General features: G+C 42.9%; 2 protein-coding genes across 2 annotated transcripts; both read left to right on the top strand.

The window, feature by feature from the left end:
* Positions 1–1,915: 1,915 nt before the first annotated feature.
* On the top strand, positions 1,916–26,084 carry LOC146577584 (NACHT, LRR and PYD domains-containing protein 12-like). Its single transcript, XM_085267678.1, has 8 exons — positions 1,916–2,004; positions 3,251–3,327; positions 3,444–5,235; positions 10,219–10,392; positions 16,818–16,994; positions 20,554–20,730; positions 22,887–23,060; positions 23,736–26,084. Exons 1-8 carry the CDS (start codon positions 1,916–1,918, stop codon positions 23,746–23,748), a joined length of 2,673 nt encoding a protein of 890 aa, XP_085123804.1. The 3' UTR covers positions 23,749–26,084.
* LOC146577585 (ribonuclease inhibitor-like) lies at positions 12,119–14,679 on the top strand (the record flags this gene model as incomplete). Its single annotated transcript, XM_085269739.1, has 2 exons — positions 12,119–12,327; positions 14,484–14,679. Coding segments are annotated over 2 exons (405 nt in total), but the record flags the coding sequence as incomplete, so codon positions are not given.
* Positions 26,085–26,711: the final 627 nt, after the last annotated feature.

Genomic DNA, 26,711 nt, shown 5'->3' with positions numbered 1-26,711 from the left:
TATTTTATTATGTGTGTAATCTCCTCATATTGTTCCTGTGGTTTAGTTTGACTTCCTTCTGCAAACTCAGCTGCTCTGTTGCTGATACACGTCTCCATGAATATGATTGATCAGATGCTGTCAACACCATGTGTTTCATGTGAGCGCTCAGCTGAAACCCTGGGTTGACTTATCGAGTTAATAACAAGCTTCACGTGACTGTGAATGCTAAAGTGAATCCAGATAAAGGAAAGAGACCCTGCTAATGTTGGACTCACTTCTTAGTGTAGATCCCAGGAGGAAGTTCAACATAGCCATTCTTTGTGCTAGCTCGACCAAACCTGAGACCACAGTGCAGGATAATGATCATCATCTGTCTCTGTCAAGGACATTTAAAATCCACAAATAACGAACATAATTATATTTGATCATTAAAAATATGTTTTCACTTAAAAAAGCATGAGCACACTGGTGGATTACAGAAACATGAAAACTGGTTAACAGTAAAGTTAATTTAGGTGTAAACAAAGTGTCAAACATACTTAAGTAGAAGGACTGATGTTTGTGTTAAAATACCCTCTTAAAGCTGAAATACTGATTCAACTTCTTTCTCCAAAAGTTGATTCAGTTCATCTGGACATAGCGTTTTGTGGGAGAAACATTTCGTCTCTCATCCAGGTGACTCCTTCAGTCTCAGCTGACTGCAGGATTCAATCTTATAAACAGGACATTTGCATAATGACTGAAACCAGCCCACTGAAGGAACAATGGGCTGTGAGGTCAGTTCCTTAATCTTAATTATGCAATTCTCATGACCACTGATCAACAACCACTGATCAATGGTCATGAGTACCATTCACAGAGAGTTGGGGAATGGCTGCAATCACAGCATGTAAGATGGTGACAGATGTACCCTTAGGCCCCTCCTCGATTCAGAGATGGTCTTTCCCTTTTCACGTAAATGGCCTCCTTGACTCCGCCTTCAAACCAGCGTTCCTCCCTGTCCGGGATGTTACATCCTCATCATTGAAAGAGTGTCCACTGGCCTGTAGGTGTAAATAGACTGCAGAGTCCTGGCCTGACGAGGTGGCTCTTCTGTGTTGTAGCCAGAGGTTGTTTGGTTTCCTCGATGTATAAATCCTGCCAATCGTCCTGCACTTAACAGCTACACTATGTTACTCTGTTTGTGTCGGGGGACCCGATCCTTGGGGTGGACCAGTTTTTGGCGCAGCGTGTTTTGGGGTTTAAAAGCCACAGAAACCCAGTGTTTAGAAAAAATGCGACTCAGCTGCTCCGACACTCCTGACACATATGGGATAGCTACAGGTTTTCTCTTAGGCAGCGGTTGTCCTTCTCTCCTGGATCGACTGGAACTTTCTTTAGGAGCCTTTCCAGCTTTGACAAAAGTCCAGCTGGGACACATTTACGCTACGTCCAGATGAAGAGAATCAACTTTTGGAGACTTACTTTCCTGGATGATTGAGAATGCATCAAGACGTTCCTCCTAAAGTGTTATTCAGAAAAATGACAAAAAAAGTTTTAAAAATAAGGATTAAAATATTAAAAACTATGTTTTTGAGTTTCCTGATGTAGCACAAAAATATATGAACATAACTGTATATAGGACAGATATTTCACGGTTCTTTTAGGCAGCACCAAAAAACAAAAAGACTATTTTTAAGCTGTCTGAGGTAGTGAGTCAACATGTCACACTGGGTCAAAGGTCAGGGAGTAAAAGTGTGTTTTAAAGGAGGTTTAAAAGCAGCGAGTGAAGGAGCCTGTCGAGGTAAATCGTTCCATAACTGATCAAATTCAGTTGGTGGACCTCTGTGTGAAATCAAGCATCTGGTTCACAGAGAGGATAACCCTCACATGGGCTGTACAACATTATATAGGGAGACAAAAACAGAGATTATCGTAGCCATCGCTCTCTCGCATGGACGTGGCAGTCTTGCTGTCTGCTGCGAATCCTCCCCGTACCTCCGTGACCTTGTCTGGTATCTGCTCCCTCCTCTGTAAGAGACAGTAAAGGAAAACACGTCTCTGCCTAGTCTTGAAAATCTAATCTTATCATCCATTGTTCTTCTAGGGCCTCTTCTTCTTGTGGCCTCAGCTAAGTGCTAATATTTAAATGGCTAACATTAACATGTGTGCCAGCCAGGTTCACATTTATGATGAACTATGATTAATTAACTGATGTTGAAACTGAAGCTTTACTGACCTCTGAAATTCCTCCTAAAGTGTTATTCAGTGTTGTGACAGTCAGCTGCTTCAGCTGCTGCTGGGATGGGCTGTGGCAAAGAGAACAGAGAAAATCCAAATCAGAGTTTTTCTCTGAATTAAAAGGAAACAACAATATATTCTACATGGTGAAACTGATGGTTTATGGTGTTTGGGTCTGTTTTTCTGTATTCATGCAGATAAAGTGTAAACTCAGATGAATTATAGCATCAAATGTTAAAGGAAAATATCAGGATGAGTGTCTGTGAGCTGAGAAGGACGTGAAGCGAGCAGTTTATCCCAGAGCTGAAGCTGCTCTGTGTGCAGAGATGAGCTCAGATTCCTGCTGTGATTGATCAACAGTCACAGAAATGTAGACTTGTAGTTATTACTGCAGTATGGTCACAGCAGATACTGATAAACATGTATTATGAGGATGGATGATCAAGTTTCTCACTCTCTCCTTTAAATCTCAGTTTGTTTCTTCTTCACAGTTTATCTGTTAATTTATTAATGAATAACACTGAAAGAGTTTCTGTTATATTTCCCCTTGAACATCAGCTTATTAGGGCGGCATTAGGAAATAGCCCCCCTCCAAAGAATGAATAAATGAATGATGATAATAATAAAATGATTCAAAAGCAGAGCTCAGAGTGGTAGAATGGTCAAACATGGATCCACGGGTGGTTCAACTGCATTTGGTGACGTGACTAAAGCAAATCTTTCAAATAATCCCACCATCAACGGGATGTTGTCTCCTTTACTACGGTTACTTTACTTGGTCACCGTGTGAATTTCTTGGAAATGAACCAAATTCTTTTATTTGTTGGTTGTTGCATATTTAACCTCTACAGTCAGGAAAGGAGGAGATGAGGCCTCAACAATGTTGGGTTGTAGCTGTGCTTCAGGTTAGAGTGAGTGTCCATGGAATAAATGTAAGTCAGTGAACTGGAAACATGACTGTGTTCAAACTTTGTTTTCCTTTTTATAATGAGTCTAATCAAAGGTGGACAGAAGTATCTCCACTGTGACTTTTCTGTGTCACCATCAGAGCTTCTGCACAGTGTGGAGAAAGATCCAGAAGCAGAGCTGGACTGCAGACAGCCAGTCAGAGCAGCTGTGTACAAAGTAAGACTGAACATCTGTCTGCTGATGGACTCATTTCTGAAAACTGGACTTCTTGTGTTGTTCAGACATTGAAGAGTTTTCTTTCTCTTTAGTCTCATTGTTTTTCTTTCGTTCAGCAGATGTTGGTCTGCAGGAGGTTTTAGATGAACATAAGATCAGTCTGAGGAGGAGATGTGAACGTGTGACTGAAGGAAGTGATGAAACAGGAAGTAGAACCCTCCTCAACAGGATCTACACTGAGCTCTACATCACAGAGGGACAGAGTGAAGAGGTTCATACCCAACATGAGGTGAGGCAGCTGGAGACAGCTTCCAAGATGGGCGCCCTCCATGACGCTCCAATCAGGTGCCAGGACATCTTTAAAGCCTTACCTGACCAACAGAGACCCATCAGAGTGGTTCTGACCAACGGCGTGGCTGGTGTTGGAAAAACCTTCTCAGTGCAGAAGTTCACTCTGGACTGGGCAGAGGGCTTGGAGAACCAACATGTCAGTGTGGTGGTTCTGCTTTCATTCAGGGAGCTGAACCTGATCAGAGATGAGCAGTACAGTCTTCTGGAGCTGCTCCATGTTTTCCATCCAACATTACAGAAGGTCACAGCAGAGAAGCTGGCTGTCTCTCAGCTTTTGTTCATCTTTGACGGCCTGGATGAAAGCAGACTTTCATTGGATTTCACCAACAGGAAGCTGCTGTCTGATGTCACACAGAAGTCATCAGTCAGCCAGCTGCTGACAAACCTCATCCAGGGGAATCTGCTTCCCTCGGCTCTCGTCTGGATAACTTCCCGACCCGCAGCAGCCAATCAGATCCCTCCTACATGTGTTGACAGGCTAACAGAAGTACGAGGCTTCACTGACGCCCAGAAGGAGGAGTACTTCAGGAGGAGATTCAGTGATGAAGAGCTGTCCAGCAGAATCATCTCCCACATGAAGACATCCAGGAGCCTCCACATCATGTGTAGTATCCCAGTCTTCTGCTGGATCACTGCTACAGTTCTGGAGCACATGTTGACTACAGAGCAGAGAGGAGAGCTGCCCAAGACCCTGACTGACATGTACTCACACTTCCTGCTGGTTCAGACAAAGAGGAAGAAGAACAAGTACCATGAGGGACGTGAGACGAGTCCACAGGAGCTGACGGAGGCTGATAGGAAAGTTCTTCTGAAGCTGGGGAGGCTGGCGTTTGAACATCTGGAGAAAGGAAACATCATGTTCTACCAAGAAGACCTGGAGCAGTGTGGTCTGGATGTGACAGAGGCCTCGGTGTACTCAGGAGTTTGTACAGAGATCTTCAAAAGAGAGTGTGTGATCTTCCAGAAACCAGTCTACTGCTTTGTTCATCTGAGCATTCAGGAGTTTCTGGCTGCAGTCTACATGTTCCACTGTTTCACCAACAGGAAGACAGAGGTGCTGAAGAACTTTTTGGGAAAAAAATACAACGAGTCCTCTCTGGATGATTTCCTGAGCAGAGCCATGTATAAATCCCTCCAGAGTAAAAATGGCCACCTGGACCTGTTTGTTCGCTTCCTTCATGGCCTCTGTCTGGAGTCCAACCAGAGACTCTTAGTAGGTCTGCTGGGTCAGACAGAGATCAGTCCAGGAACCATCCAGAGAGTCATCAACAACCTGAAGAAGATGAACAGTGATGAAATCTCTCCTGACAGAAGCATCAACATCTTCCACTGTCTGATGGAGATGAACGACCTCACATTATTTCAGGAGATCCAAGAGTTCCTGAAGTCAGAGAACAGATCAAAGAAGAAACTCTCTGAGATCCAGTGCTCAGCTCTGGCCTTCATGCTGCAGATGTCAGAGGAGGTTCTGGATGAGTTGGACCTGCAGAAGTACAACACATCAGTGCCGGGACGACAGAGACTGATTCCAGCTGTGAGGAACTGCAGAAAGGCTGGGTGAGTCCAGATGTGATCATTAACATCATTGATCAGTGTAGGTTAGTAGTTTAATTTTGAAAATAAAATCAGATTGTAAGCACAAAGTGTTTGTGTCCGTACGCTGCAACCTTCCACACCATTCCTTTATTGTACAGACTCAGCAGCAGCTCCATGGATCCCAAATCCAAGAGTGGAGAACAGATTTGAAGTGTGTCACATCCATGCAGTCACAGCTGTTTCCACCATGTTTCCACTGATATTAATCCTGTTCAATGACACGTTTCATATCAGTGAATATGTTCTTTAGGACGTCCACTGACATGTTTAAGTGTCCTGCTGGAAATCACTCAAATCATCCATGAAATCCATGAAAAATCCTTTTAGTGTTTCTAACTTCACCCTCTGTCCTCTCTCTCTCTCCATCCTCCTCACTGCTTCTTTCACTGATAATCACACAAACATCGTATTCAGCTACAAAATAACACAATAATATCATCTGATGATCATTATTATAAGAGCAGGATCCATATTTGATATCAGAGTAACACACTGCTTGGTTATGTGCAGTCATCATCAGTGACTGTGGGTCAAACAGAAGCTCTCTGATTGGTTGCTGACCTTGGTCACCTGTCCACTCTCACCTGTTTGTGTTTCAAATTCAAATTCAAATTTTATTTGTCACGTACACAGTCATACACAGTACGATATGTAGTGAAATGCTTGGACAACTGCTCGTGACCTAAAGAAAACAAAAAAGGAAAAGGCTATGAATAAGATAGGAAATAAATATGAAAAATTAAAAAGGGTCAATTTAACTAGGAAGGAATAAAATATAAATTAAGGTTAAAAATGAAATAACTGTACAACACAAATTAGAATGAAGGGTAAATTTAACTGGGAAGAATAAGATAAAATATATAAATTAAAGTTGAAAATAAAATAACTGTACAACAAAATACACAATATAGAACTATATAAGAATGTATGAAGAAATCTAAATATAAATAAATATATACACAATAACAGCAGCTGTACAAGTATTAACTGGAAATGAAGAATATAGTGACCAGTGTTGTGCAAAACCAAAGTCCAGAAAGTCCAGTGTGTGTGTAAGAACCATATGTGTGGGTCAGTACTGTGTGGTGGTGTGATTGAGAGACCGTATCGCCTGCGGGAAGAAGCTCCTCCTCAGTCTCTCTGTGTTGGTCTTCAGGGAGCGGAATCGCTTTCCTGACCTCAACAGAGAGACCAGTCTGTTGTTGGGATGGCTGAGGTCCTTCACGATCTTCCTGGCCTTGGTCCAGCACCGCCTGCTGTAGATTGAGTGCAGGTCAGGGAGCTCGGAGCGGATGGTGCGCTCAGCTGACCGCACAACCCTCTGTAGAGCTCGTCTGTCCTGCATGGTGCTGTTCCCGAACCAGGTTAAGATGTTTCCCGCCAGGATGCTCTCTATGGTGCACGAGTAAAAGTTCCTGAGCACCTTGGAGGGCAGTTGGAAGTCTCTCAAGCGTCTGAGGTGGTAGAGACGCTGTCGGGCCTTTTTCACCACGGTCTTGATGTGACAGGACCATGACAGGTCCTGCGTGATGTGAACTCCGAGGTATTTGAAGCTGTCCACTCTCTCCACTGGGCACTCGTTGATGACGGGGGTCTGGTAGTTCCTCTCCTGCTTAGTGCTGAAGTCCACTATCAGCTCCTTTGTCTTACTGACGTTTAGAAGGAGGTTGTTCCTCTGGCACCAGTTCTCCAGATTCCTAATCTCCTTCAGGTAGGCCGTCTCGTTGTTATCAGAGATCAGGCCCACCACGACGGTGTCGTCAGCAAACTTGATGATGGTGGTGGAGCTGGTAGTGGCCACACAGTCATATGTGTACAAAGAGTACAGCAGGGGGCTCAGAACACACCCCTGGGGGGCTCCAGTGCTGAGAGTGGTGGAGGCTGAGACATGTCCGCCCATCCTTACTGCCTGTGGTCTGCCAGTTAGGAAGTTGGAGATCCACTGACACATAGATGAGCTGAGTCCCAGATGCTCCAGCTTGGTGGTGAGTGTGGAGGGAATTATGGTATTAAATGCAGAGCTGTAGTCTATGAAGAGCATTTTAACATAATTCCCCCTTCTAGTGTCCAAGTGAGTGAGTGATGTGTGGAGGAGATGAGAGATGGCATCGTCTGTGGAACGATTTGGACGGTAAGCGAACTGTAGTGGGTCCAGTGTGTCTGGTAGTGAAGAAATGATGAAGTCTCTGACCAGGCGTTCAAAGCACTTCATCACTACTGAGGTGAGGGCTACAGGGCGATAGTCATTGAGAGAAGCAGGGTGGGGTTTCTTCGGGACAGGAACAATGATGGACTCTTTGAAGCATGTGGGGATCACCGACTGAGATAAAGAGATGTTGAATATCTCAGTGAACACAGGAGCTAGCTGGTATGCGCAGTCTCTTAGGATACGACCTGGGATGCCGTCTGGTCCTGCTGCTTTCCTGGTGTTCACTCTTTTGAAGGCTCTCCTTACTTCATGCTCGGAGATGACGAGCACGTTTCCGGTGCTGGCAGTATCTTCCTGTCTGCAGCCGTTAGCGCCGCTAACACTAGCATTGTTGGAGACCTTAGCTGCAGCATCGAAGCGAGCATAGAAAGTGTTCAGCTCGTCTGCCAGAGTCACGGCCGCGTTCGTCATACCGGTTGTTGGTGCTTTATAGTCCGTTATTGTCCTTAGTCCCCGCCACAGGCTCCTAGAGTCACTCTGTTGGAGTTGTGACTCTAGTTTCCTCCCGTAGCGCTGCTTCGCCTCTTTCACCGCCCTCCGCACGTTATATGACGCGGCTTTGTACGGGTCCATGTCCCCCGTCGTGAGTCCCGTGTTGTAGGCAGCGGTGCGGGATCTCAGAGCGTCGCGGATGGTTTTATCCACCCACGGCTTCTGGTTGGGAAACGTTGTGATAGTCTTTGTCTCCACGGTATCATCCGCTAGTTTCCCGATGAATCCCACAACCGCTTCCGTAAACACGTTGACGTCATCGTCGGAGCTGTTTCTGAACATGCCCCAGTCTGCGTCATCGAGTGCGTCCTGTAACGCGGCCACCGATTGATCCGTCCAGCGCGCGACCTTCCTCTGAACCGGAACTTCCTGTTTCAGCCTTTGTTTGTATTTTGGCATGAGGAAGATGGCGGCGTGATCAGATTTGCCAAACGGGGGGCGGGATTGTGCCTTGTAGCCGTCCTTGACCGTAGTGTAGCAGTGGTCCAGTGTCCTTTCACCTCTGGTGGGGCAGGTGATGTGTTGATAAAAGTTCGGCGCTGCGCGTTTGAGGTTGGCGCTATTAAAGTCCCCCGTCACAATAAGCGCAGCGTCCCGGTGTTGTGTCTGGTGCTGTGTGAGTGCCTCATGCAGCTCGCATAAGGCGGTGACCGTGTCCGCTTGTGGTGGAATATAAACGGCACTTACAATGACCGATGTAAATTCCCGAGGTAGATAAAAAGGACGACACATGATGGACAGTAGTTCCAGATTTGGTGTGCAGGAGCGTGTGAGAGGAACAACGTTCGCACTGTTGCACCAGTTGTTGTTCACCATTAAACACACGCCGCCTCCCCTTGACTTCCCCGAGTCCCGTGTCCTGTCCATGCGGTGAACCGAGAAGAACTCGGCCGGCTGGATGGCGTGGTCCGGCACCGCTGGGTTCAGCCATGTCTCGGTGAAGCAGAGGAGATTGCAGTCCCGAATGTCTCTCTGGAACTTTATCCTGGCCCTGAGGTCGTCAAGCTTGTTCTCCAGTGACTGGACGTTGGCGAGCAGGATGCTAGGCAGAGGTGTGCGGTGTGCACGAGCTCTCAGCCTGTTCCTGACGCCGGCTCGCTTCCCTCTAGGCCGCCGCCGCTTCCCTTTGTTCTCCCTCGAGATCTCACTCGGCCAGCTCGGATCCGGAGTTAAAAACTTCGAATTGTGAGTACATTGTATACCAATAGAAACAAGAGTGTCACTGTCATACCTAATGTACCCAATGGTGATGATTTTGCCGATTTAGAAACGCTGAAAACTAACTTAAAAAACAAAGACAAAGAAAAAGTGGTCGGAGCAGTCGTGACGGCAGCCGACCTCACCGGCGCCATCTTTTTTTTTTTGTTTGCTCTCTCTTTGCTGTCTCCATCCTCTCTCTCCTTTCTCTCCCTCTCTGTCTTTGTACGTCACTCAGGTCCAATGGAAACAGTGACATTTACAAACCAATCAAAGACAAACTGATCCATGTCAGGTTATAACAATATTCAAAGTGAATACAGGCTGCTGCTGGACACAGACAGGTAACATCATTTTGACTTGCTGTCACCTGGATCTGGACTCATAAACACTGAAGCCCTGAACAGGAATACAAATCATTTTCTGCCAACTAGCGACACACCAGCAGATAATGGCTCAGAAAGCTAAAATGAGCCAATCATTTCTGTGTTTAGTTCCCCTGAAATCAGATCTGATATCAGCAGCTCTGAGTTCATTCATCATTATTGTCCAGTGATGAGATTTCTGCTCCGTTTGGTAACAGTCAGCAGGTTTTTCCTGCGTGTGGACGTGAACAGTCGTACCTGACAGCAGGTAGCAAACAGAGATCATCTTTCCAGCTGGAACTCTTCACTGAGCTGAACTCATTCAAAATGTTCTGGAGTCAAAACAGGAAACAGTCCAAATGTGTGTCTTCACTCTGACTCTGGATCAGATCTCAGTGACAGACTGTGGACATTATGGAAGCCTAAATGTGACACCATCTTCCTCCTTCATCTGCAGATTAAAGCCAAACAAAGATTCTCATTAAAAGTCTGCAGGTCTGAGAGAGACTCAATCGTTGTGTCATGTCAAACACAGTAAGAGGAGCTGAAGCACAGATGTGAAGAGCAGATTCATCAGATTATGACCTCACTCTGTTTTGTCTTCATATACATTCAGTCTGTGTTTATAATGCAGATTTTCTGCTTTTATAATAACACATTTTATATTTTCTATCATCACAGACTGACTGAGTGTCTACTCTCAGAGTCTCACTGTGAAGTTGTGGCCTCAGCTCTGAAGTCCAGCCCCTCCCATCTGACACAGCTGGACATGACTTGGAACAAGCTGCAGGATTCAGGTGTGAAGCTTCTGTGTGCTGGACTGGAGAGTCCAAACTGTCGACTGGAGACTCTGAGGTGAGTTCACTGACTGCGGCTGTTGTTGTTTTTCTATATTTCAGGTCTTTGATGTTTGAAACTTTCTTTAGTTCCTAAATGTTCAGGATGTGTCTGAAGACAAATGTGAAGAAGTTTGAGTGCTTTCAGAAATGTTGTCTTTCCAAACGACTGAACAAGAGTTTTTCCTTTTGGCTCCAAACAGAAGTGACAGACTTGAGCAGGGTTCATTTAAAGGCTGACAGAAGTGGAGTGGTGACGGGGAGATGTTTGACAGGACAGTGTTTCAGCCTCCACAGGTTCATGTTGTGCTCCATCAGTCAGTGAAGATGAAGTCAGTGCTGATGAGGCTGTAGAGTGTGTGAGGGATGTGAATGAGGATGATGAAGATTTGATGATAGCAGATAAAAACAGGCTGCAGAGACTTTGAGCCATACAGGGCACACAGTGTGTGTACAGAACAGCTGAAATCATTATGGAGGCCTCACTGGAATATGGAAGCATCACAGTACAGCTTCAGTGAAGCATTAAAGTCTCTGATATGAGATGAGAAATGAAGCAGCCAGAGCTTTTTCATGAGTGGAAATCCACTGTGACTGTGAGCTGCTGCTACAGCCTCCAGATTAGCCAGCAGCTCATCCTGCTCAACATTTCCTCACCAACTTTAATGGAAGTGTGATGTTTTCAGCTGGAGTGATGGTCAGGGTGGCCTCCCTCTCCTCTTCTTCTCCTCTTCCTCTTTCATTTGTAAAGCCACTTCTGCTGCTTTCATTCATTTGGAAGTCCTGTAGCTGAGTTTGGGAGAGACTAACAGCCTCGGCAGCAGAGGGGAGAAAGGCTGTAACACCACCACTTTACTCTGTTCTACCTGTCACATCATTTTATCAGGAAACAAATATGCTCATGTTTTTACTATGTTTGTCTTGAAGATGTAAGAAGATCACATGGTGCTTTTTATTATTGTGTTGGTTTGTTTGCTGTCTCTTGGATGGAGCCCAGCTGTGCGTGGCCCCTGGGCCTGTGGTCAGAGTGTGTGCTGGATAATCCGGCCCAGGATGAGGCCAAACTGACATGGGATGAAATGTCTGTCACATAATTGAGCTTAGTGTAGTTTCATTTCTGCACAATTTAAAAACAACCAAAACTTTGTTCTGTCTTTTCTATGTTATACTGTAGACTTTCTTTGATACTGTGTCCAAAAGGAGCAGCTTTTACTTTGAAGGGGAGGCGTCTCTGTTTCCTCTTCAGGTTGGATGATGGAAGCAAATGAGTGTGTGATGTTCTTTCAGTGTTGCACTTTGTAGACGCTCCCTGAGCACTGGTCTCACAGCCAGCTGCACATAGAGACCAGTGTTGTTAGTCCAGGTCAGAAGATGACTTGTTGGAATGAAAATGAGCTTGTAGTTTGTCTGCTTTAATAATGTGACTGGAAAAAGGTGTTGGACTTCAAATATGTCCATTTCTTTCACACTTCACCTTTAAAAGTGAAGCCTTGTGGTTCCTGGAAGGAAAAACACGACTTTTTCAAGTCTTTGTCCTGTTTTTATGAGAAATGTACGACTTTAATGTGAAACATTCAGAGTTTTTTCTCTTGTTGTGTTTTTTTGAAGCTGCTTCCTGTTGGCTTCAGCTGTTTGGAGTTTCCATTTTTTAAACTTCTACATTCTGAACCTTCTTCAGCTCTGAACAGATGATGAAACACTGAATGATTTCAAGCTCACACTTTGTCTAATAAACTTACATCTTTCATTCTTTATACAGATTGGGGGACTGTGGTTTGTCAGAGATCAGCTGTGATTATCTGGCAGCAGCACTGAAGTCCAACCCCTCCCATCTGAGAGAGCTGGACCTGAGTAATGACTCCTGGTCTTCGACCAACAACAAGCTGCAGGATTCAGGAGTGAAGCATCTGTGTGGTTTCCTGGAGAGTCCAGGATGTGGACTTGAAACTCTGGGGTCAGTCAGCATGTTTTAGTTGTGCTGAGATGAATATGATGTGAAAGTTGTGCTGACACTAAACTGCAGACATCAGGCTGATATTATACTGATCCACACTGAGGATCTTCATGGTAAAGTCTGTTTTCTTCTTCTCTGGTTTAGTCCATTGACTGCAGCAGAACAATGTTCACATTTCAAACAGTGAGACTCAACGTATGGCCCGCGGCCCACACGCGGCCTGCCCACCTTTCCTGATTCAGAGAGAGGGGACCCTGATTAACTGTGTAGTGTTCTTCCTCACAGTTCTAAGTATCAGACACAACAATGAATAATCCACAGCTGACTGTCTTTAGCAGGTCAAAGGTCACGGCACACAGCAGACAGTGGGAAATATTATAACTCTGATCATTTATCAGCACATATCCATATGTATAAAAACAAAGCTGACACTGTGAGACTTGATCAGAGGTGTGATCATCACAGCAGAGGCCTTTGTGTCAAAGTCACTGAGGATCAAACAGAAACACATGAAGCAGATTTTCCTGTTCTGGCTTTTTATAGCAGATAACCTTCAAAATATTCTGCAGTCCATCAAAAACTGAAGCAAACCATGAATCAACATGTGAACATGAGCTGATGCTGCTGAAGTGAAGCAAAGTTACAGAGGTTTGATTACAGACACAGCTGAGAGTTTGTAATCTGTCATCATTTTAAAAGGTTTACATTTCTTCAGTATTGAACAGCAGAAATGAGGCTTTGTTTTGGGAGGCCGACAGCAGTGAACACAACAGCAGACTGGTGCGTAATAAGAAGTGAATAATGCAGGAAACAGATTTTTGAAGGTAAACTGTTCTTGAAGTACACTGAGAGAGAGAGAGCTGTGCAGGAAGTAAACGTCAAAGTCAGAGAGAATTCATGACGATGTTCATCAAACGTAAAGCGTAGTTTGGATCTTCTTCTGCTGCTGGTTCAGTCAGTTTTGGTTGGAGACAGATGAAACCTGCAGCTTCAGGATCTGTGAGCTGTCCACTTTCAGCCCCGACGGCGTGTCCGTGTACGTGCCGTCGAGTGAACGATCCACGCTCTGTGTTTCCATCTTTGTGTGTTTAGCTGCTCTCATTTACTGTTTTATCTGTTTGCTTGTTGTTGAAATACTTTTGGGAGCTTTAACCTGAGATTCTGGCAAAATACATTTATATTAAAAATCGATTCAGGATTGAATGAATCAACATCGCTTTATTCAAATTAAAACCATTTAAATAGGAAAATCCATTTTTTTACAGCCGCCTCTAATGCTGGGTAATGTCAGCTGGTCCATGTGCAGCTGGCTGTGAGGCTCAGGGAGCGTCTACAAAGTGCAACACTGAAAGAACATCATCCATAAATATTGAGTAATAACTGGACTCTCATACAGCGAGACTCAAATGCCTTTAAACATCAGCTTATCCTGCTGATCCAAGTCCAACACTGAGTTTGTAAAAACATGTTTGTCAATCATTTTGTTTGGTTTCTGAGGAAAATGATTCAATAACTTGCTGCTAATACACAACATTTCATCATATTTCCTCATAACCCTCTTTTGTCTGACCATTTGATCCCATTTGAATTTGCAATAAAGGATCCACAGAGTTTGGTGACAATAATGACAGTAGATGTTTGTGTGAAAGTGCTGGAAGCAAATGAGTGTGTGATGTTCTTTCAGTGTTGCACTTTGTAGACGCTCCCTGAGCACTGGTCTCACAGCCAGCTGCACATCGAGACCAGTGTTGTTAGTCCAGGTCAGAAGATGACTTGTTGGAATGAAAATGAGCTTGTAGTTTGTCTGCTTTAATAATGTGACTGGAAAAAGGTGTTGGACTTCAAATATGTCCATTTCTTTCACACTTCACCTTTAAAAGTGAAGCCTTGTGGTTCCTGGAAGGAAAAACACGACTTTTTCAAGTCTTTGTCCTGTTTTTATGAGAAATGTACGACTTTAATGTGAAACATTCAGAGTTTTTTCTCTTGTTGTGTTTGTTTGAAGCTGCTTCCTGTTGGCTTCAGCTGTTTGGAGTTTCCATTTTCTAAACTTCTACATTCTGAACCTTCTTCAGCTCTGAACAGATGATGAAACACTGAATGATTTCAAGCTCACACTTTGTCTAATAAACTTACATCTTTCATTCTTTATACAGATTGAAGGACTGTGGTTTGTCAGAGATCAGCTGTGATTATCTGGTAGCAGCACTGAAGTCCAACCCCTCCCATCTGAGAGAGCTGGACCTGAGCTGCAACACCAAGCTGCAGGATTCAGGAGTGAAGCATCTGTGTGGTTTCCTGGAGAGTCCAGGATGTGGACTTGAAACTCTGAGGTCAGTCAGCATGTTTTAGTTGTGCTGAGATGAATATGATGTGAAAGTTGTGCTGACACTAAACTGCAGACATCAGGCTGATTTTATACTGATCCACACTGAGGATCTTCATGGTAAAGTCTGTTTTCTTCTTCTCTGGTTTAGTCCATTGACTGCAGCAGAACAATGTTCACATTTCAAACAGTGAGACTCAACGTATGGCCCGCGGCCCACACGCGGCCTGCCCACCTTTCCTGATTCAGAGAGAGGGGACCCTGATTAACTGTGTAGTGTTCTTCCTCACAGTTCTAAGTATCAGACACAACAATGAATAATCCACAGCTGACTGTCTTTAGCAGGTCAAAGGTCACGGCACACAGCAGACAGTGGGAAATATTATAACTCTGATCATTTATCAGCACATATCCATATGTATAAAAACAAAGCTGACACTGTGAGACTTGATCAGAGGTGTGATCATCACAGCAGAGGCCTTTGTGTCAAAGTCACTGAGGATCAAACAGAAACACATGAAGCAGATTTTCCTTTTCTGTCTTTTTATAGCAGATAACCTTCAAAATATTCTGCAGTCCATCAAAAACTGAAGCAAACCATGAATCAACATGTGAACATGAGCTGATGCTGCTGAAGGGAAGCAAAGTTACAGAGGTTTGATTACAGACACAGCTGAGAGTTTGTAATCTGTCATCATTTTAAAAGGTTTACATTTCTTCAGTATTGAACAGCAGAAATGAGGCTTTGTTTTGGGAGGCCGACAGCAGTGAACACAACAGCAGACTGGTGCGTAATAAGCAGTGAATAATGCAGGAAACAGATTTTTGAAGGTAAACTGTTCTTGAAGTACACTGAGAGAGAGAGAGCTGTGCAGGAAGTAAACGTCAAAGTCAGAGAGAATTCATGACGATGTTCATCAAACGTAAAGCGTACTTTTGATCTTCTTCTGCTGCTGGTTCAGTCAGTTTTGGTTGGAGACAGATGAAACCTGCAGCTTCAGGATCTGTGAGCTGTCCACTTTCAGCTCCGACGGCGTGTCCGTGTACGTGCCGTCGAGTGAACGATCCACGCTCTGTGTTTCCATCTTTGTGTGTTTCGCTGCTCTCATTTACTGTTTTATCTGTTTGCTTGTTGTTGAAATACTTTTGGGAGCTTTAACCTGAGATTCTGGCAAAATACATTTATATTAAAAATCGATTCAGGATTGAATGAATCAACATCGCTTTATTCAAATTAAAACCATTTAAATAGGAAAATCCAATTTTTTTACACCCGCCTCTAATGCTGGGTAATGTCAGCTGGTCCATGTGCAGCTGGCTGTGAGGCTCAGGGAGCGTCTACAAAGTGCAACACTGAAAGAACATCATCCATAAATATTGAGTAATAACTGGACTCTCATACAGCGAGACTCAAATGCCTTTAAACATCAGCTTATCCTGCTGATCCAAGTCCAACACTGAGTTTGTAAAAACATGTTTGTCAATCATTTTGTTTGGTTTCTGAGGAAAATGATTCAATAACTTGCTGCTAATACACAACATTTCATCATATTTCCTCATAACCCTCTTTTGTCTGACCATTTGATCCCATTTGAATTTGCAATAAAGGATCCACAGAGTTTGGTGACAATAATGACAGTAGATGTTTGTGTGAAAGTGCTGGAAGCAAATGAGTGTGTGATGTTCTTTCAGTGTTGCACTTTGTAGACGCTCCCTGAGCACTGGTCTCACAGCCAGCTGCACATAGAGACCAGTGTTGTTAGTCCAGGTCAGAAGATGACTTGTTGGAATGAAAATGAGCTTGTAGTTTGTCTGCTTTAATAATGTGACTGGAAAAAGGTGTTGGACTTCAAATATGTCCATTTCTTTCACACTTCACCTTTAAAAGTGAAGCCTTGTGGTTCCTGGAAGGAAAAACACGACTTTTTCAAGTCTTTGTCCTGTTTTTATGAGAAATGTACGACTTTAATGTGAAACATTCAGAGTTTTTTCTCTTGTTGTGTTTGTTTGAAGCTGCTTCCTGTTGGCTTCAGCTGTTTGGAGTTTCCATTTTCTAAACTTCTACATTCTGAACCTTCTTCAGCTCTGAACAGATGATGAAACACTGAATGATTTCAAGCTCACACTTTGTCTAATAAACTTACATCTTTCATTCTTTATGCAGATTGTGGGACTGTGGTTTGTCAGAGATCAGCTGTGATTATCTGGCAGCAGCACTGAAGTCCAACCCCTCCCATCTGAGAGAGCTGGACCTGAGCTGCAACACCAAGCTGCAGGATTCAGGAGTGAAGCATCTGTGTGGTTTCCTGGAGAGTCCAGGATGTGGACTTGAAACTCTGGGGTCAGTCAGCATGTTTTAGTTGTGCTGAGATGAATATGATGTGAAAGTTGTGCTGACACTAAACTGCAGACATCAGGCTGATATTATACTGATCCACACTGAGGATCTTCATGGTAAAGTCTGTTTTCTTCTTCTCTGGTTTAGTCCATTGACAGCAGCAGAACAATGTTCACATTTCAAACAGTGAGACTCAACGTATGGCCCGCGGCCCACACGCGGCCTGCCCACCTTCCCTGATTCAGAGAGAGGGGACCCTGATTAACTGTGTAGTGTTCTTCCTCACAGTTCTAAGTATCAGACACAACAATGAATAATCCACAGCTGACTGTCTTTAGCAGGTCAAAGGTCACGGCACACAGCAGACAGTGGGAAATATTATAATTCTGATCATTTATCAGCACATATCCATATGTATAAAAACAAAGCTGACACTGTGAGACTTGATCAGAGGTGTGATCATCACAGCAGAGGCCTTTGTGTCAAAGTCACTGAGGATCAAACAGAAACACATGAAGCAGATTTTCCTTTTCTGGCTTTTTATAGCAGATAACCTTCAAAATATTCTGCAGTCCATCAAAAACTGAAGCAAACCATGAATCAACATGTGAACATGAGCTGATGCTGCTGAAGTGAAGCAAAGTTACAGAGGTTTGATTACAGACACAGCTGAGAGTTTGTAATCTGTCATCATTTTAAAAGGTTTACATTTCTTCAGTATTGAACAGCAGAAATGAGGCTTTGTTTTCGGAGGCCGACAGCAGTGAACACAACAGCAGACTGGTGCGTAATAAGCAGTGAATAATGCAGGAAACAGATTTTTGAAGGTAAACTGTTCTTGAAGTACTTGAAGTACTTGAAGTACAAAGCTCTAATTTCTCGCAGTCGAACTCGTCTGGGCTTCACCTCCCACTGGTCCCTGTCACTCTCTTCACAGTGTCCTGTGTGGCCTTCAAATCTCCATCAACACAGTCTGTTCCTTTTCTGTTTCTTTTCAGTATTTGCCTTTTAGATTAAGTCCCAGCCTGGCAAAATATCCCATTCAGTGTCTTTAAACAGTTATGTCACACTGTTCTTACCAGCCTGCAGTTCACCGTGCATTTTCCATCACGTGCTTTTCTTCCATGCTGCTGCTGGTGTCGTCAGTGTAGTTTCAGTTGCACTGTCTTTTTGCCTGCTGTTAATTCTTGAAGTCCACGATGTTCTGTTGGTCTTCATCAGGAGATTAACTGTCCTATGAGCTTCTTCTCAGGATCGGGACAAGTGGGAGGTCAAGCTGTAAAATTTTAAGCCAAAATCTGGCCTATTTTTCTCCCAATTATGTTCATCTATGGTTTTGCCGCTGTACTCAAAATCCAGGTTGAGGAAAGTCCACCTTTATTTATCTGTAACCTGTATTGACACACTAAAGCATACAATTAATATCCTTTTCATTTCTTTTCTTAAAACCTCCATTCGCTTTATCTGCCTAGAGGTTAACTCATCTCTCTCTCTGTGTGCTCACTTGTCACAGTGAGTCTCCTTTTATGGGCATGCAAAGTTCCTGTCACACACACCATTTCCTGTCACACACACACAGCACTCAGAGCCATATTTCCTGTTTCTCTCTTTCGTGTTTCTACAGGCTAATCAAACTCTTATATCATCACTCATGCATTTCTTAACTTAGAAGCACTTTCAAACTTTAAAACATCCTACTTTGCATCACCAAAGAAATACCTCTCACCCCTTTATTTATCATTCAAAACCTTCTACTCACAGCATTCACACACTTACACTGTTACAGGAGTTAGAAATATACCTCAAAATACGCTTTCCTAAGAGTATTTTAGACGTGCCTTTCATAATCAGAACGAGCAAGTCAAAGAAAAACAACTGAAACCTCTATTAATTCTCACAGCACACACATTCAACAATGTTTGCAGCAATATTTATAAAACCAACTGTGGTTTAAGCAGTTCACCGCTTACTAATTTGCATTTTCTGAGTCTCTGTTTTATGGTGCCGTTAGTTCTCACAAATTCTTTTGCTGAAGTTTCAAAGTTTAGAGTGTAAAAGTGTGTATTAATCTATATTATCCCTGCTGATGACACAGGACTAATCCCATGTGTCACTAATGCTGTTGTTCTGTTTAGGGATTTGGGAAGTACTATTCAATAGTTAGGATCATCTTACTCAGCAAACAGATCATTTAGAATTCATCCAATCGGCACAGATTTGCTTTTTCTCTGAACAGGTTTGTGCCTACCTTTTTAGACCGGTCTTCTGTTTGCCTCATATCAGATCCAACCTTCGGTCACATTCGTTCTCTGTTGCATGGCGAACCAGGCAGTTTATTATAATATTTTATTTCTATTTTATTTTGTGTCCATCAAGGGCTTCGGGTGATCTGCAGCTTCACCCTTTCCCAAGCTGGAGACATTTACCTTTTCACACACTTTCCTTGGCTGAACAATGACACAGCCTTCATGTACCTGATGCATCTCTCTGTTTTATTTAAAAGGTTTTCGTGTGAATTATTTTCTTTCATTCATTCCATACATTCTGTACATGGTCGTCATGCCAACTATGTTTCATTGTTAATATGATGTTATCCTTGCTATTATTATTTTGAATATGTTAAAAATAAACTCTAATGTAATTTAGCCTTTGTTTATTTTATTGTTGTACTTCTTGTATTTATATCTATTCGGTGGCGTCTGTTTCCAACCTTTTTAAACTACTTTAAACTAGTTTAAGGAACGGGTGGTGGATTAATAAAAGGATGGCGAGGACTGCACAGTGTCTCGTCTTCTGGTTTTACTAAACTAGCAGTTAAGTACTGTTTTTCTGACTGTTTATCTTTTTTCTCTTGTTTTTTCTCGCCTAACTGCTTCTTCTTTCCAGGCCTGGAAATATTCTAATTCTTGCGTACGTTTTCCTTTCTTTTGTAAGTTTTTTGTTGATCCTATTTCTTTCGAAAGAGCTTCTTTCAGTTGTGTTAACGCTGAGGGGCTGCATTTTCCTTCCCAAGTGGGACATTTTGTTTTCTTAGGATTTCTCCATCTACAAGCACTGATTTGTCCGGTGCCTGGACATGTCTTTTCTAGCCACTGCTCGTCAGCATTGAGTTTTGTGGGCTGGTCTCACAGCCAGCTGCACATAGAGACCAGTGTTGTTAGTCCAGGTCAGAAGATGACTTGTTGGAATGAAAATGAGCTTGTAGTTTGTCTGCTTTAATAATGTGACTGGAAAAAGGTGTTGGACTTCAAATATGTCCATTTCTTTCACACTTCACCTTTAAAAGTGAAGCCTTGTGGTTCCTGGAAGGAAAAACACGACTTTTTCAAGTCTTTGTCCTGTTTTTATGAGAAATGTACGACTTTAATGTGAAACATTCAGAGTTTTTTCTCTTGTTGTGTTTGTTTGAAGCTGCTTCCTGTTGGCTTCAGCTGTTTGGAGTTTCCATTTTCTAAACTTCTACATTCTGAACCTTCTTCAGCTCTGAACAGATGATGAAACACTGAATGATTTCAAGCTCACACTTTGTCTAATAAACTTACATCTTTCATTCTTTATACAGATTGGAGAACTGTGGTTTGTCAGAGATCAGCTGTGATTATCTGGCAGCAGCACTGAAGTCCAACCCCTCCCATCTGAGACAGCTGGACCTGAGCTCCAACAACAAGCTGCAGGATTCAGGAGTGAAGCATCTGTGTGGTTTCCTGGAGAGTCCAGGATGTGGACTTGAAACTCTGAGGTCAGTCAGCATGTTTTAGTTGTGCTGAGATGAATATGATGTGAAAGTTGTGCTGACACTAAACTGCAGACATCAGGCTGATATTATACTGATCCACACTGAGGATCTTCATGGTAAAGTCTGTTTTCTTCTTCTCTGGTTTAGTCCATTGACTGCAGCAGAACAATGTTCACATTTCAAACAGTGAGACTCAACGTATGGCCCGCGGCCCACACGCGGCCTGCCCACCTTCCCTGATTCAGAGAGAGGGGACCCTGATTAACTGTGTAGTGTTCTTCCTCACAGTTCTAAGTATCAGACACAACAATGAATAATCCACAGCTGACTGTCTTTAGCAGGTCAAAGGTCACGGCACACAGCAGACAGTGGGAAATATTATAACTCTGATCATTTATCAGCACATATCCATATGTATAAAAACAAAGCTGACACTGTGAGACTTGATCAGAGGTGTGATCATCACAGCAGAGGCCTTTGTGTCAAAGTCACTGAGGATCAAACAGAAACACATGAAGCAGATTTTCCTGTTCTGGCTTTTTATAGCAGATAACCTTCAAAATATTCTGCAGTCCATCAAAAACTGAAGCAAACCATGAATCAACATGTGAACATGAGCTGATGCTGCTGAAGTGAAGCAAAGTTACAGAGGTTTGATTACAGACACAGCTGAGAGTTTGTAATCTGTCATCATTTTAAAAGGTTTACATTTCTTCAGTATTGAACAGCAGAAATGAGGCTTTGTTTTGGGAGGCCGACAGCAGTGAACACAACAGCAGACTGGTGCGTAATAAGCAGTGAATAATGCAGGAAACAGATTTTTGAAGGTAAACTGTTCTTGAAGTACACTGAGAGAGAGAGAGCTGTGCAGGAAGTAAACGTCAAAGTCAGAGAGAATTCATGACGATGTTCATCAAACGTAAAGCGTAGTTTGGATCTTCTTCTGCTGCTGGTTCAGTCAGTTTTGGTTGGAGACAGATGAAACCTGCAGCTTCAGGATCTGTGAGCTGTCCACTTTCAGCCCCGACGGCATGTCCGTGTACGTGCCGTCGAGTGAACGATCCACGCTCTGTGTTTCCATCTTTGTGTGTTTAGCTGCTCTCATTTACTGTTTTATCTGTTTGCTTGTTGTTGAAATACTTTTGGGAGCTTTAACCTGAGATTCTGGCAAAATACATTTATATTAAAAATCGATTCAGGATTGAATGAATCAACATCGCTTTATTCAAATTAAAACCATTTAAATAGGAAAATCCATTTTTTTACAGCTGCCTCTAATGCTGGGTAATGTCAGCTGGTCCATGTGCAGCTGGCTGTGAGGCTCAGGGAGCGTCTACAAAGTGCAACACTGAAAGAACATCATCCATAAATATTGAGTAATAACTAGACTCTCATACAGCGAGACTCAAATGCCTTTAAACATCAGCTTATCCTGCTGATCCAAGTCCAACACTGAGTTTGTAAAAACATGTTTGTCAATCATTTTGTTTGGTTACTGAGGAAAATGATTCAATAACTTGCTGCTAATACACAACATTTCATCATATTTCCTCATAACCCTCTTTTGTCTGACCATTTGATCCCATTTGAATTTGCAATAAAGGATCCACAGAGTTTGGTGACAATAATGACAGTAGATGTTTGTGTGAAAGTGCTGGAAGCAAATGAGTGTGTGATGTTCTTTCAGTGTTGCACTTTGTAGACGCTCCCTGAGCACTGGTCTCACAGCCAGCTGCACATAGAGACCAGTGTTGTTAGTCCAGGTCAGAAGATGACTTGTTGGAATGAAAATGAGCTTGTAGTTTGTCTGCTTTAATAATGTGACTGGAAAAAGGTGTTGGACTTCAAATATGTCCATTTCTTTCACACTTCACCTTTAAAAGTGAAGCCTTGTGGTTCCTGGAAGGAAAAACACGACTTTTTCAAGTCTTTGTCCTGTTTTTATGATAAATGTACGACTTTAATGTGAAACATTCAGAGTTTTTTCTCTTGTTGTGTTTGTTTGAAGCTGCTTCCTGTTGGCTTCAGCTGTTTGGAGTTTCCATTTTCTAAACTTCTACATTCTGAACCTTCTTCAGCTCTGAACAGATGATGAAACACTGAATGATTTCAAGCTCACACTTTGTCTAATAAACTTACATCTTTCATTCTTTATACAGATTGTGGGGCTGTGGTTTGTCAAAGATCAGCTGTGATTATCTGGCAGCAGCACTGAAGTCCAACCCCTCCCATCTGAGAGAGCTGGACCTGTACGGAAACAACCTGAAGGATCCAGATGTGAAGCAGCTGTCTGATCTTCAGCAGAGTCCAGACTACAGACTGGAGACTCTGGTGTAAGTAGAGTGATGGAGTGAGTGGGTGGTGCTGTCAGCAGTATTGTACTAAACACAGTCAGTATGAAACAAAGATCCAGTGTTTCCTGTAAAGCTGCAGCTTCTCAGTGAAGCTGTGAGAGGAGAATGGTGACAGGCTTCAGGATTGGACACAAACACTTCCTGTTTCTGACCTTTATGGTCACCATAGTAACAGCTGACACGCTCTGATCAAACACTGTCAACAGCCAATCAGCTCTCTGAACAAAGCAGCACGCAGACCAATGACTGCATTCGTTTCCAAGTTTAAAGCAGTGAAGAACACAGTCTGTAGGTGAGGAAGAATTTAGTGAGAGCAGATGTTTGGATGGAATTCCTCCAGTTAACAGCTGGAACCGTCCATCTGGATTGTTGGGCTTGTTGTTGGGGTTCCTACAGAGCTCAGAGTGGACACACCAAGGTTCTTCTAATGAATGAAAGTCCAAACTCAAACTAGGAGGGAAAAACATTTTCATCAACTTCAATAAAAATCCAAAGATTAGAAAAAGTGAAGCAACAATGAGTCCTAGTACAGTCCCAGCACTGAAGTCCCTGCTGCTCTTTATACTGGATGTGCTGCATCACTGACTGACAGCTGATGAAGAGTCTCTGGAAACACTCGTTTATCTCCTCTGCTCTTCCTTCTTCTCTCTGCAGGTGGAGGTGGTGATGGTAAACAGGACGGTGTGTGTGCTGAGAGAGGAGGAGCTGTGTCCTGATGATCCAGAGAGGTTGAAGCAGCAGCAGCTTGTGTGTAGAGACGCTCTGACTGGGCCATGTTACTGGGAGGTGGAGAGGAGAGCTTCATCCAGCAGTGACTGACAGAGGAATGAGAAGAAGTGCAGATGACTGTCAGTGCTGCAGAGTGAACTGCTCTGAGAACAGCTCCACTGTCAGACACAATGTAGAGTCCAGCATCATCCCTGTGTGTCCCTCTGGATCTGACAGAGGATCATCAGTGTATCTGGACTGCTCTGCTGCTGCTCTGTCCTTCTACAGTCTCTGCACAGTCTCTGTCTGACTCTGGCTTCAGACTCTCCTGGATCAAACTCACCTGGAAAGACTTTCAAACATCACTCAATAGATTTGAATACAGAATATATTTGATATATACTGTAGATGTACTGTAGAGTTGCAGTTTGTCACTTGTAAATACAGTCTGTGAGCAGCTGTGAGCTGAAAGATCTTTCTAGAAACACGAAATGTTTTCACTCTTCTGTTGCTTTTTCATATATTTCCACAACATTAATATTGATCCCACCTGTCTCACCTGTTTCATGCTTTTATACATAATAACAGGACACGTGTGATCTGAGCGCTGCTGTGGTTGCTGTGCTGCACGTCTTCATTTAGATAACAGAGACATCTAGTGGTTCAGAGGGAGAACTGCAGGAGGTGGAGCTGTGTTTTAGCATGGAAAACTTTTTATCTTTTAGGCGCAGATACAAATATGACAAGTATCAGTGTGAGATACAAAAGGTCACATCAGTCAGCAGAGGGAACAGTGATCACACAGCAATGTAAGAATAGAAACATAACAGTGAATCTGGACATGTATACAGATGGAAGCAAACAAACAGGATGTAACACTACATTAAAGCCACAAATGGGAAGAAAACAAACACAAAGGAAAATATATTTGATCTCAGGAATCCAAATCAGATGCTTTAGAGCAGGGGTCGGCAACCCTGGGCACGCCTGTCACAGCTGCCACGTGAAGGGTTAACTGATGGCACGACCATAGCTGGACTGGCCATCGGGCATACTGATGGTGATTTTTCGTTTATAATGGGCCGATGATGTTTTTTTATTTTTTTGTAACGGTATAAACAATGAAAGATGGCGGATTGGCCGGATGCTGGTCGATGTGTAAAAATAAGTCAGTTGTTTGGTGGTGGCTTTGGCGGAGCTTCCACAGAGGCAGCAGGTGGATGAGGGAAAGGGGAGGCAGGAGGAGCAGAGACCCGAGGCGGCTGCCGGTCCGAGTGTCAGGTGAACTGAACTTCAGGTAAGAAGTTATGACCTGCAGTCTGTCTGGGTCAGATATAAACCAAGTTTAGGTGCAGTTTATTTTCCTTGTGCTGACTTTTTACAGTCAGTTACAATAACTCCCACTCAGAGGAGACCAGAGATCACATTAACATGTGTGTCTCTGTAGTAACAAACATGCCATATTAGCCCAGTTTATTTTTCTTATCATTGTTGTGAGGAGACCATAAATAGCATTTGTATTTTCTGTTGTACAGTTCATTTGCTGTTATGGATAAAAAGTCTTTCTTTGTTTCAAAGTAGCTGATAAATATTCGCTGATAGCTGCAAACATCTGCGCACAAATATAATCCTATGAAGTGGTTCTATATAGTGTGTAATTTATTGCTAATGCAATCATATGGCACATTGACTTCTGAGGAAATGTTAGATGCACTCATCATCAGAAAGGTTGCCGACCTAAACCAGGGGGTTTAGAGTATCATAGAGTTTTTGTGGTTTGTTTTCTTTAAGTCATTTCACAGATTTTCTCCATAATTTCAATTCCTTGAATAAAACAACAAACTTAGGGGATGATTTTGTAATCCGACTTTATGTATGAAAGATTTGACTAAACATAAAACAATCTTCCAACTCAGTCGTCATTCTTATCTTGTGAAATCAAACCAAATGTTCTGTTGTCTCTAAATCAGGGATTGATGAAATCTTTGGTTGCATCCATTTATGAACATGTTCTCATTCATATTAAATCGTAGTCTAAGTCCTTCTTTAGAGGGATAAATGTCATTCATTATCTTCAAATGTTTTTCTGTTGTTTTGGGGGAAGTTTGAAGTCCATTGTTCAAAGTCTGTTAATGAAACTTTATGAAGTTTATGTAGGATGTTTTTCCTATTTTGTATTTGTTTGAATTATGATGTATTTCTGACTCTTGCTGCCATGATGCCAGGTCTCTCTTGAAAACCACATTTTTAATCTCAATTAAATTTTCACCTGGAGAAATAAAGATGATAATAATAATTTTGTCTTCAGGGAATCATTTCTCTGTAAAACAGCTTCTTCTGAAACTCTTGTTACATTTCTTGTTTATTGTTTGCTGGTTGTAGAAAAATGTCATCGTCTCTGTGTGAACTTAAACTCTACATGTGGTGTCAGCTATAAACGAGCTCTAGAGTCTAATAACGATGCTTTTATTATTGTCTGGTATCCAACCTAACCCTGGGCCTCTGGCTGAATGTGAAACACCAGCAGATGTTAAAAACTGTCTGGGTTACACGTGCATCACGTCGTGTGCTTCCTAACATGGATATGATTGGAATCTGGGCCTGTTCAAGCGGTGCTGGTATCGTTGTTGTTTCTGAGACTTTCCAAATCTTTACTGGATAAAAACGTAGCAACTGATGGATTTAACATTTAGCACTCAGACTGTCCCAGAAAAGGCGGAGGTCTGGAAGTTTATGTGAAGCTCTGTCTTGCTGCTCAAGTCTTGTTCTCTCCATCTGCACCTCAGCCATTTGAAATCTTGGCCTTAACTATTGATCTGTTTGGAAATCAGACTGTTGTTGGCTGCTATCAGCCTCCACCTGCTTCCCCCAGCACATCACCGTCTCTGGTTCAACTTTTATCTGAGCTGCATTTTAATGACG

Source organism: Mchenga conophoros, linkage group LG3, assembly GCF_057382185.1.
Source record: "Mchenga conophoros isolate Kocher_MC1m ecotype Shallow Benthic linkage group LG3, M_conophoros_male_GT1.1, whole genome shotgun sequence".
Taxonomy (NCBI): Eukaryota; Metazoa; Chordata; class Actinopteri; order Cichliformes; family Cichlidae; genus Mchenga; species Mchenga conophoros.
This window is presented reverse-complemented; position numbering and strand designations above follow the sequence as displayed.

Excerpts from the sequence above, each read along its gene's own strand:
- LOC146577584 (XM_085267678.1), top strand. The coding sequence starts at position 1,916 with ATGGACGTGGCAGTCTTGCTGTCTGCTGCGAATCCTCCCCGTACCTCC. Across the intron at positions 2,005-3,250 it reads TCCCTCCTCTGTAAGAGACA|AGCTTCTGCACAGTGTGGAG; the intron begins GTAAAGGAAAAC and ends TGTCACCATCAG. Across the intron at positions 10,393-16,817 it reads TGTCGACTGGAGACTCTGAG|ATTGTGGGACTGTGGTTTGT; the intron begins GTGAGTTCACTG and ends TTCTTTATGCAG.